Source organism: Galeopterus variegatus, unplaced genomic scaffold (assembly GCF_000696425.1).
Source record: "Galeopterus variegatus unplaced genomic scaffold, G_variegatus-3.0.2 Scaffold2739, whole genome shotgun sequence".
NCBI lineage: Eukaryota > Metazoa > Chordata > Mammalia > Dermoptera > Cynocephalidae > Galeopterus > Galeopterus variegatus.
In genome coordinates this window covers 68,804-80,439 of record NW_007728850.1, presented here as the reverse complement: position 1 = coordinate 80,439, position 11,636 = coordinate 68,804, and the positions used below count along the sequence as shown (strand labels likewise).

At 49.1% G+C, this 11,636-nt stretch overlaps 1 protein-coding gene across 1 annotated transcript in view; it reads right to left on the bottom strand.

The window, feature by feature from the left end:
• Nucleotides 1-582: 582 nt before the first annotated feature.
• LOC103598790 (dual specificity protein phosphatase 22-like) overlaps nt 583-11,636 on the bottom strand; it is a 40,044-nt gene continuing 28,990 nt past the window's right edge. Inside the window, exons 4-7 of the mRNA XM_008582852.1 lie at nt 5,911-5,985; nt 3,431-3,602; nt 2,665-2,977; nt 583-1,141 (exon numbers count right to left, since the gene is read on the bottom strand). Of these exons, the coding sequence (XP_008581074.1) occupies nt 2,795-2,977; nt 3,431-3,556 (309 nt within the window). The 5' untranslated portion in view covers nt 3,557-3,602; nt 5,911-5,985 and the 3' untranslated portion in view covers nt 583-1,141; nt 2,665-2,794. The remainder of the gene's footprint in view (nt 1,142-2,664; nt 2,978-3,430; nt 3,603-5,910; nt 5,986-11,636) is intronic.

Sequence of the window (11,636 nt, the reverse complement as noted above, 5' to 3'; positions counted from 1 at the left end):
ACTGCTGCCACCACCACGCGGCTCCCAGCCCCTCCCCAGCCCATGCAGGAGCTGCCAGGCAGCAGAGATCAGCTCCTGACTTCACCTGCCTTTCGTTCATACCAAATGTACCGTTGGAGTAAACTGTTACATTTCCTGCCTCCCTTACCAGATTTAGTCAAGGAAAATTTAGGAAATTGACTTAAACTGCTCTTCAAGGCAGTCTGTGTTCCTTCTAATTACAACTGAGAGTGGAATCAGAATAAGTGTATTCAGTGACGTGCAGCATGTCCATGGCTACCTGTCTGTGAGCTCCTGTGTTAGACAGAACGAATTCCAGGTGTGCCAAACACCCAGCTCCACTTTGTGCAGGCAAAATACAACTCCAATGTCCAAATTTCTTTCTCCTCACATTGAGAATCAGTTTTTCTTTCACACAGATGTCAATCCACCTTTCTCAGCATCTGCTGTGGTACCTTCTGGAGGAAAACAACAGGCTCCAAAGTCAACCGGGGCCAGCTCCCACCTTGCCTTGTCACCGCTCACAGGTGGAGACACACGCAACCTCACACCTAGCCAAGGAAGACTGCACTGCGCACTATGTTATGCTCAGCCAAGCTGCCCTTTATTAACGAAAATGTGTGGCTTTTGGTAAATTCCACCACGGAGAACACAAACCATGGATAAAACACGCACCAGGAGAAACTTCCCCAGTGAGGGCACTTAAGAACATGTGGGCAGAGTTTGTGTGGCACAATCCCTGGGCACTGGGTCCCTCCCCAAGTAAAGCTGTTCATGAGAAGCAATCCCGATTGCTAAAGAGTAACCGGAATAGTGCAAGGGGCTCTTAAGACTGTTTTACAGGCATCCAAGCAGGCATAAAGACAGAGCCACGACAGTGGAGTTAAGGTAAAATTATTTTCTCTTGCTAAAGAACATCCTTAGTTCTCAACATGTTATGACATAATTACACATGTACTTGGTTTAAAACGAAAAATAAACAAGTTTACACATCACTGTTGGATACTTAAAAAATAAACTCTAGGTAGCTTTTCTTTTTGGCAGCACCAGCCTAAACCCTGTGGCTTTGCAATATTTCAGAAACTTCAGGTACATTACAGTCTTCTGAGAAAGACCCAGTGCTTCTGAATCCTCGGAGTTGCTGTGAAGAAAGAACATGACTGGCAACAAATATTAAAACATTTCAAGACCTACAGCTTGTTTAGAGGCTCACAAATGTGCACACATATGTAAGCATTCAAGCTAACATCCTAAATACTTTTTTCTGTTAACATGCTTACATTTCTTTTTGGTTTAGGGAAAAGAAGGGACTTTATAGGCAAATTGCTGGGCTGTACATGATGATTCTACAGCCCTGTTTTCATTCCTGGTGTACATCCGGGGCTGTGCAAGTCCCATCCCAGAGCTCACCTTTTACATACCCTATATACAGGAAAACTGCTCTTCTTATTCAGGGCTCTTTCTGTGGTGGAATTTGGAGAAACTGGGTTGCAACATCTTTTTAGGGAGAGGTTGAGTATATTTTTTCATTCGTGTGGCTATGCGCGCTTAAGAACTTTGAATTGGTATATAAAGGACAGTGCCACTGGATGCCTGCCGCCCCGAGCTGCAAACTGCAGATGCTCTCATGGCCTGAATGGGACATTTTACCCACCAGGAAGCACTAGTGGAGCCCAAACTGGAAACTTTAGATAGATAGCTCAATGATATTAAGGCCTTTCCCTTTGGCTTCAAAAGCAATCATGACCGAATATTTTCAAATAAGCAGCAGAGCTGACTGGAATAACAAAAAACACCCCTTCAAAAAACATTTACTGAGGTAGCTGAGATCAAATATCAAATCCACAGCATACACCAAGGAGCTTGAATGCTCTGGCATTTTTAAATGCAAATGACCACAGTGCCTAATAAATGCTCTTTCTTCCCAATTCCTGCAGGTGCGTACAAACCTTGAGAAGGGGCACTGCAGAGTGACAACAGCAAGAGGCTGGGAGGGAGTGAAGCTGGACAGGAGGGGAGAACGGGGCCTCGGGTACATGCCAAAACCCCGGCTGAAGGGCACCCTGGAACTGTAGCATGGTCAGCCTCACCCAGCGCAAACCCCAAGTGGAAATCAGGGTCACGACAAGCTGAAAAAGGCCTTGATTTGGGCAGAAGGCAGCCCACAGCCTGGCGCTCTGACACCAAGATTGAGGCAATGCTCAGAGCACCCCCCAAAGCTTCCAGGACTCCCAGAACTACCCTCGGGAAGAACCTAGTTCCTGTGCCCTGGCTGTACCGCCCTGGGTTCTGGGGGAGGCCACTGCTGTCAGCTGCTCGACCACTGAGCTCTCCCCTCTGTCTGCTCACAGGCACAGGCTGCTCCTGGCTGAGTAGCTTTACAGAGGCCAAGTTCAAACACCCTCCATGTGGAGTCTTGGAGGAAAGGAAAAGGGGCCACAGCAATCCTGGCAGCAGGGACCATGACTTTCAGCAGTACGAACATTCAGAGTCCACACGCACACAGACACTTTCCCACACACTTGCACACAGGTGCACACGCACTCACACATGTGCGCACACGCACATGCAGGACAGTGCATGGCAGCTGAGCAGCACCGAGTGCAGCAAGCTCAGGCAAGGCAGGGGCAGGGTGAACGGGCCTGGAGCAGGCTGGGGGGTCACCTGGCAAGGAGCCCAGGGTGTTCCTCCTCCCTTTCCAGTCCTGGAGGGCAGCAGCAGCCTGCAGTCCCCCACCGTGGCTGGAGCATGCTGAAGACAGGTGGCGGGAGGGAAGGCACCAGATCCCGCTGCATTAGGTCTCCGTCGTATAGGTATTGTAGGCCAGAGGAGGCAGGGCCGGAAAGCTGCTCCACCGCCTCGCACCAGGCTGGGGCTCCGCACGCCCTTGCTCTTTATATTTACCCAGAATGTTCTTGGCATCTTCTGCATCCCGTAAAGGGCTCTCTCCATATTCTTCCTTCAGCCATTGTCGATACTGGAGGGGTTGGAAATAAACCCAAAATGTCACACACTTATATACACATGCATCCACGTGGACTTCCACCCATCATGTAATGGTAAGGGCGTTGTCACACATGTGAACAGGGAAATAAAGGGGCACTGGGCAATCACAGCTCCGTGGATGGCCGGCCAGTGTCAACCAAGAGAAATGGCTGTTCCTTCAAGGTCCTGGTATGAGGACATGAAAATAAGCCAAACCAAGAAAGTGGTACTTCACCCAAAGGAACAGAGATAGCAGCTCTGCGTGGGGTGGCAGGCATAAGGCATGCTGGTGCACAAGGGTCCGAGTCAACTTCCATTGGGGAGGCAGGTGGGTGCCTGTGGGCCTTTTCACTCCAGCCTGTGTGATTCTGGGCAAGCAAGGAATGACTGGGCCTCAACACGGGGCAGCTGCCTGCATCCCCAAAGTCCCCTGAGGGTTGCCTACCTGGTGGACTTCATGCTTCTCAAACTCCTGGAGCTGCCTCTGGAAGCCCAGGTTGGGGTTGGCACAGGATCTGCCTGCACGCACGGTGTTTAGGGCATCCTCCCAGCCAAAGTCGGTGACTGTCATGATGTACGCGATCACTAGTGTCACACTCCTGGAGACACCAGCCAGGCTGCAGGGCCGAGAGAACCTCATGTGCAGGGGTAGTTTTGGATCCACAGGTTTGTCACCTAACCCACTTGAAACAGGGGAGTCTAAGGACTTCACTTCAGAGAGTCTTCCTGCCTTGGATGATGCATGGACAGTGAGCCTGTTACCAGGAAATCACTCAAAAACACACCAGGTTCCCTCTACTTCATGACGCTAGACCCTCGGGCATTCTTTAGCTGTTTTAGCCTCATTTTTTATTGATTTTCTGTGGGATATAGCTCTAAACGCTTGAGCTTTATGATTCTCCTTTATCCCTAAACCTCTCCTCAGATATTTCCCATCTCCTTGGAGAAATAAAATACCTGGAGTACCCCCAGGAAATGTGAAGCTTCCAAGGTCTACACAACAAATCCATATATAACCTGCATTAGTTTAGGATGCTCCACATTTTCTAAAAGAATGGTTTTCTTACTATATGAGGGCTAAATCTATACTTTTTAAAGTCCATGAAATGCAGAAGCCCTTAACAAATCTCATTTTCCTGTTCTTTTTGACATACTAAAAAGAGTGCCAGAGCAGGCGCACTCCACGTGTGGGGTTAAGGTGCTCTGCCAGCAATAACGTGTCAGTTACTCTAGCAGGTTGAGCAAGGAGACCAATTTTAAGTGCATATGCAAATTAAGACAGTCGCAGGAATGCTGTGCTCCATTGTACTCGGAGTGTCGTAGAAATGGTTCAAGACGGGGAAGTGGAGCAAACGTCTCACTTTTAGAAAAGCTGATCTTCAGATACACACAACTGTATGAAATATAAATTCCTGAAGTATCAGCTTATACATATTCAGATATAAATCATAATAATAAAAAAACCCTACTCTCAAGTAGTGGCTCTTTACTAGGGCTTTATATCAGAAATACCAAGAGAGCTTTTAAAATACAGGGCCTCCTAGGCTGCAACCCTGGAAATTCGAATTCACCAGGAGCCTGGAGAAGCCCAGGGGTAGGAGAATTTCAGAACTCCCCCCTTTTTTTTTTACTTGAAGCATAACTGATTATACATATGTTGGGGGTACAGTGCCGACTATCATTATTTATACGCAATATGTGATGATCAAACCACTATTATTAGCATATTCATTACTACAAATCATAATTATTCTTTGTGCCCCTTACCCAATTATCCTCCCACCCCCCTCCTCCTCCTCCTTTCCTACCTCTCTCCTTCTGAAAGTTCAATGTATTATTGTAACCTTTCCTCCCTCCTTCCCACCATCCCTCCCTCCCTCGGATCCACTTATGAGCATGCACTACTTCTCTTTCTCTGTCTGGCTTATTTTACTTAACAATGTAGTATATACACATAATGGAATACTACACAGCTGCTACAAAGAATGAAATTCTGCCATTCACAGCAGCATGAATGAGCTTGCAGAACTCCCCTTTAGTTGGCTCAAAATGCACCTCCCTAAGGTGCTTTAAAGCCAAATTTAAATGAATGTTAAAAACCTACCATTTTTATGTATAACATTTGCTACTCTTCCAAAAAGTGAAATGAAAACAATATTGTTTCAAGAATTGTATAAAACTGCAGAACACCATTCTTAAAGCAACCTAACTATGTAGTGTCACTAGGCAATGCCCCCATCATGGGTTACTGGCCCTCAGAACACATACAGCTCTCCTAAGTGTCCCCTCTGTCTTGGCAGGGCTGCACCAACCTCAGCTGCAACACTCCCAGGAGCTATCACTGCACATTTCCAAAGAGCTTATGCTGCAAGAACAACTGCTTCAGGGGAGTCAAAAGGCTCCCACCTAAATCAAAAGGCTTTCGGCTTATTAATTCCCCACCTCATTCAAGACAGAGTGGGACATGTCCAGCCTGCACCCCAACAGGCAGCGGAGCTCTGGCTCCAGGACGTCGGCCACTGGTTCTGCAGTCAAATGACTAGTATTTTGGAAAAGCCAATGGGGTCTCAAAGATGAGCCTACAGAATCTGTACTATTTCCAGGAAGTATTCTGATGAAATGTTAAGCAGCAAAGGACAGTTTCTGTTGTCCAGTAACCTTGGCAGTCCCCACAGAAATCCTAGCAGTGGGTGAAATGAAAACAAAAACAAAAACATAAACAAAAGCAAAACCAGTTAGGGTTGTCTTTCAACAAGAGCAAATGACAACCCACAGACAGCAGGGGACAGGCAGAGTGTGTGTTTGAGATTCGGAGTTTAGAGAAAACTGTTGGGAGGTGAAATAATCACACACACAAAAAACACTGGATGAGAATCAAGTAGATCAGGACATGCTAAGGTATCATCAAGCAAGACACATACATACCAGTGGACAAGACAGCCCTCGCCACGGAGCCGGCACTCGTGAATGAATTTAATACTTTCCTTGAAATGTCTCGCCCTGGGGGCAGAAAGAAAGAGAGCAGTGACCTTTCTCCGCTTTACTCAACATTAGTGAAAACAGAAATCCTGGGGTTCTGTGAAAGGTCTCAGAGTCCCAAACTTCAAAACCTGGCCAGAGCTGCCTCAGCCTTAGAATCCATCACACATAGGGGTCTGGCGATGGTCTGGAATTTTGGAACTTCTCTGCAAGGAATCCCTGAAACACAGGGTTGCCACTCAAAAGAAGAAGGCTCTGCTCAGTCCCCTGTTTTCCATCAGAGCCCCTTAATGCTCAGCAGCCCACCGAAGACCCTAACACCAGCTGTGAACATGGCACAGCCACAGTGACCCAGGTAAGGAAGGGGCCACATTCTGTGGGCTTCCCTCATCCTAAAAGCAAGTTTACTTCTGATGGTCTAGAAAATCCACACGCACCCCCACATCGGCCTCCCTGGACTTCGGTAGGTCCTGTGTGCATGTCATGGAGAGCTGTGGGGAAGTGGAAATTCCAGCTGCAGTCCCTGCTCTGCTGCTTCCTGGCTATGTGCAAGTCACTCGTGTTCTCACTTCTGAGGCGGGGCGGCGCCTCGTGGGGCGAACAAGCTTTGCAAACTCTACGGCTTGAAATGGTGATGAATGCCACAATCTTTCCTTCTTCTGACCCTTTGCTTCTCACGCAACCCCTTTCTCTGGTCACCAGATAGCCAAGTCCTCGAGACATGGTCCCAAGCCCTGCCGGGATGGTCCCAGCCATCACGTGCCCCTGTGTTCTGGACAGATACCTGGGACAGACAGAGTAAGCACCTTTCTGATGTCCTCTACCTTTGGATGGCTTACAAAGCAGTGAGACACCAAAAGCTGCTCAGGGACTAAATTTACTTCCCTTTAAACACCGATTGAGAAGTGACCATTTACCATGGACTCTGATAAGCTGCAAGACAGAATGATGAAAATGTAGCTCCTGGCTGCAGAACAACAAGTGGGTGAATGTGACGAGGGTGGGAGATCCAGGCACGGCACGGCAACACACACGGGTGCTGACTGCAGAGGAAGCTGCAGAGGAGCGGTGGGTGGTCATTGAGATCAGGACAGGCAGGAGGCAGGAGAAGCGTGGATACGTGCACGCGCACACACGCCCGTGTTCTGCCAACAGCCATGAGAGTCATCACAGGTGGAAAGTCCTAGGCAGCCAAGCCAGGGACTCCAGACTTCCACCCAAAGTCTCCATCAGCACAACATGGGGAGATCTGCTTCTGCTAACTTTCCCAGGCATAAACGCTCCCAGATGTAGACCTACAGAGTGGCTCGGAGAAGTGCGACTCTTCTCCCAAACACTGGCGTGGTACAGAGCAGGCAAAAGGGATTCCTGCTGTGGTCCTGAATCTGAAGTGCTGGTACTGACAGAGCCCTTTGGGCAGACACCAGGCAGCTGGGCAGCGGAGCCCCAGGGCAACTGAGACCCAGGGTGGCCCTGGATCTGAAGGCAGAGGGCAGGCCTGGTGCTGGTAGAGCTCCCTGCCATCCAGAGCTGGTGGTGAGGCTTCTGATCTGGACATCTTGGAACTGTGGCACAACATGGTCAGGCAAGATGAGCCAGACCCTCAGAATATCCCATCATCCTCCAGTTTTGGCCACAGAGAAGCAAATGGAAAACCTTGGGTGGGAACTTCTGGAAAAGTTTTCCCTTTCTCATGAGAGGAAAGCACTCCACGTCTGTTGCCAGCTTCCTGCAGGGAGCTGGGAGAGAGCGCCACACGCAGAGCTGCACCAGCAGCCTAGGACACAGCAACAAGTCCCCGGATGGAAAGCCCAGGTTCCCACCACCTCCAGACTTCCTGGTAAATGTCTTATCACTTAGAACACCATCAACAGATATTCTGTTACTTACAGATAAATGCATTCAACCTGATATCAGCAACTAATTCAACAATTTAAAAAATGCTGAGCCAACCCCTCTGGCCCAGAAGTGGCTCTAGGCTGCCAGCCTGCACGCTGCCTCGTGGTTTACTCAGGTTGGTCTGCTCTCCTCGTAGGCCACTGCACGTGGCACACAGGCCTGAAGGCACACACCTGGACTGCAGGGCTGGGCTGCAGACCCCAGCGCTATAAAAGGCTGCCCAGGACCCAGGGTTCCCACCGACTGCAGGCTGGTGCCCAGGCGGGGGCGGCTACCCAGCTGGAATGGGGTGCGGCTGGACGGCATACTCCTCTGCCCAGCAGGCCACCTCCGTCTGCAGCCCCTGCTCTTACCTGCTCCCTGTGGGTCTCTTTCTGGTCGAGGAGAGCTGAGTCCCTAAGCACAGTCACCGAAAAGCAAAAGCTGATCTAGAAATAAGTGACAGCTGCCTGAGCAGATGCATCACCACACAGCACCTCAGAACATGCTGTGGAGACCATACAGCAACACGCAGGTTAGCAGTGCTGCTCTGTGTAGGGTCAGGACTTGGGGTCTGGGAGGACACGCTCAGTTCTATGGAGCTCACCAAGGTCTTACAAAGATAATAGCTGAATCTCTTTACTGAAACCTTGGAGTGGGAATGACTGATTATACCTGGCTTCTATACTTGCATATCCTGAACCACATGCATGATGAAACCAGGCCTCTTACGTACGGTGGGGTTGAGCCTGGGCTCAAGAGGCAGCCTTGCCACAGCTCAAAATAGAGGGGGTGGTGCTCAGCCCAGCAAAATCCCAAACCCACCCTGATCCCACAGCAGGCTTGCAAATGAGCTGAGGACATCATGGGGAGGAGTCCTACCCCTGCCCCCTGTTTCTGTTACACGAGTTAAGTCCAGGACAACCCATGGGACACAGCTCTGTCCAAAGCTGTGTTGAGGGCAAGTGCTGTGGAGCCCCAGGGCAGGCACCGTGACAGGGCTACTTGCAGCCCTAGTGCAGAATGATGCCATCAGGGCACCACTCTCAGCCCCACTGAGAAACTGACTCATGAACACAATCAGGCACGAGGCCAAGTCAGGCAGACATTCCTAGAAATGCCTTTTCCAAGCAAAGCCAGGGTGCAGGCGAGCTCACTACTGCTTTGGTGTAAAACTGTGTGTTGCAGAGTGTGTGTGGGGGGGTTATTTCCAGGGAAGTAGTGACATAAGCCCAAGCTCTGAGCACTAAACGCCCTCCTGCCCAGTGGGAAATACCCACGACCCTACTCCTTCTATTGCTCAATCCAATCTGAAGCAGAAGCGCAAATCTGAAGCACCAGCCACTGCAAGTGTTTCCATGAGCACAGTTCCCTGTTCCTCGTATCGCTGGCAGTTAACCTTTGCTTCCATGCAGAGACACGTGGAACAAGTCCTGTCTACAGAAAGCGAGCTAAGCTCATCTCCACTACACACGTGCTACGGACTCTCCAAACAGTGCCAGGGGGTTGTGGGGCCCACTCCTGCAGTCCAGGAGGACTATGCAGTGCGCAGCAGGGCACTTCCATGGACAGATGTCCTCTGTGTGTGGATCCAGCAGACAGCCCAGCAGCTGCCAACTGCCCCCTCCTGCTCACTGCCCAAGCCCCAGCTCCCCCCACTCTGCATCAGAGGACAAAAGCCAGGGGCCAGATGGGCCGCCCTGACCTTCCAAGAGTCCAAGAAAGGATGATGGACAGATCATACTGAAAGAAGCTCATTTTTGAGGCCAAACCATCTCTTCTCACTCCAAGACTGCAAGATTTGGAGGCTGTGTTGCCCACTGTGGGATCTGAGACAGTCCTATCCTGCTCAGAAAGACTCTACCTGCTGGAGTGGGGGCCCCAGGAGCACCTGAACGGCAGCTGGTCTTATCTCAAAGCCAGTGGTACCAGTCCAGGAGGGACCAGACCGGGCGGTACTGACAGCAAAGGCCCCATGAATACAGGGTACTCCCTCCCCTGCAACTGAATACGAGTGTGTGTGTGTGTGTGTGTGTGTGTGTGTGTGTGTGTGTGTGTGTGTGTAAATTAAAGAAAAGGAGGAAAAAACCCAGGAAAGGCAAGCACCCTTAGGTTTAGTTTTTTTGCTTAGAAAAAAATGCTTTACAAAAAGAAAGAAGCAAACGGGTAGAGTGTTCGATCTGGGCCCTGGCTCTGGAGAGAGGTCTCAGATCAGAGAGATGCTTCCACCTGGGGCAGAATTGGTCTGGGTCCCTGGCCCTGCCCAGGCTCACCACCCAGCTGGGACATGGACGGTGAAGCCCTCCCCCACCCCCAGAAGCAGGAGAGGAACACTCCTCACCACACAGGCATGGGTGGGGTCTCTTTGACCACACACAGCATTAAACACATAGAACTAACTCACGTCTGTATCTGTGATTCCCCAACTTTTATATTTCATGCACTGCCATTGTTAAAAAAACCTGAAGGATGCATATACCATTCTTTTCATTTTGCACAATAAGGTTATTTTAAAAGCAAGCTAAAACAAACTAAAACCCTTGTTTCCATGTACTACGACCATCATTTCACAAAAGACCAGTCCAACACCAAGAAAGTAAGAAGGACATAATCTAAGACTAAATGATAGTTCTTTCAGCTAAATAAGTGAAGTCTTATGAAAAACTGAATACACACTTTCCAGATAATTCTCATTTTCTCCTTGACTCAAAAAACATCCATACAGGCTGGCAAAAGTCATCGGGAATGGCCTGGAAGCAGGACCATGTGGTCTAAGGGCCTGCCCAGCTCCGATCTTGCAAGACACTCTTTAATAATGAAAGTAAAGGAAAATGTGAATGAGAGAAAAAGAGAGCTGGAAGTACAGAAGATGTCAGCTAAACTAAAGAAAACAGAGTCAGAAAGACAGGGAGGTGGCGTACGGCGAGGCGTTTTACTGCTGCTTTAAGTACAAGCTCTCTGTATTGCTACTGCTTCTTCTCCCCACAAAAACCTCAAGAAATTTAGAGACCTGCTGGATTCTCAAACCACTGAATGTCTCAAAGACCCTGTTATAATGATGCAACACTACCCAGACCACGCCTGGGAAAGACCAAGCTCCTGTGGACTTGACAGAAGAGGAAGAAAAAAAGATTATTATTCACCGAATGATGTCTAACTACAAAATATCAATTCTGTATATATTGAAATAAGAATGAGTAAATATACATCCAACTATTCATTTTCAAAACACATTCCCATTCCTTACTTGAGTAACAAAAAATGTAATCTCAGTTTTGGAAATGCTTAGTGTTCACAAAAAACAATTTCACTTCTATCATCTCACCTAATACTACGCAAGTCTGTGAGACAGGTATTTTGCAGACTAGACAGGTGGTGTTAAAATGACTTGTCTAAGAAAGCCCAGAGAGAAAGCAAAAGTAAATCAATGTTTCCCCAAACCATCATCACTGACCCACCCCATGGCGGCCCCTTGGGGAGTGTGCAGTGTGTGCCTCCGACACGGACTCTCGGGTGCCTCGAACTGGGACAAAAGCTGGCAGGACACACAATGCTAGGCCCATGGGGCTATGACTTTGAGAACTTGAACTTCCACATTTCCTGACTCAGTGAAGCTAAGTGGTTGGGGGAACTGGGCTGAAATTCTAACGTGAATGTTATCTCAAACCAGGTTTCTGCATGTTACTGGAAGAACAGAGGGGGAGATTCTTGAGGATTAAGGCCAAGATAGAAAATTGACCTTTCGGGCCGGCCCGGTGGCGCACTGGAGAGTGCGCCGCTTGCGAGTGTGGCGG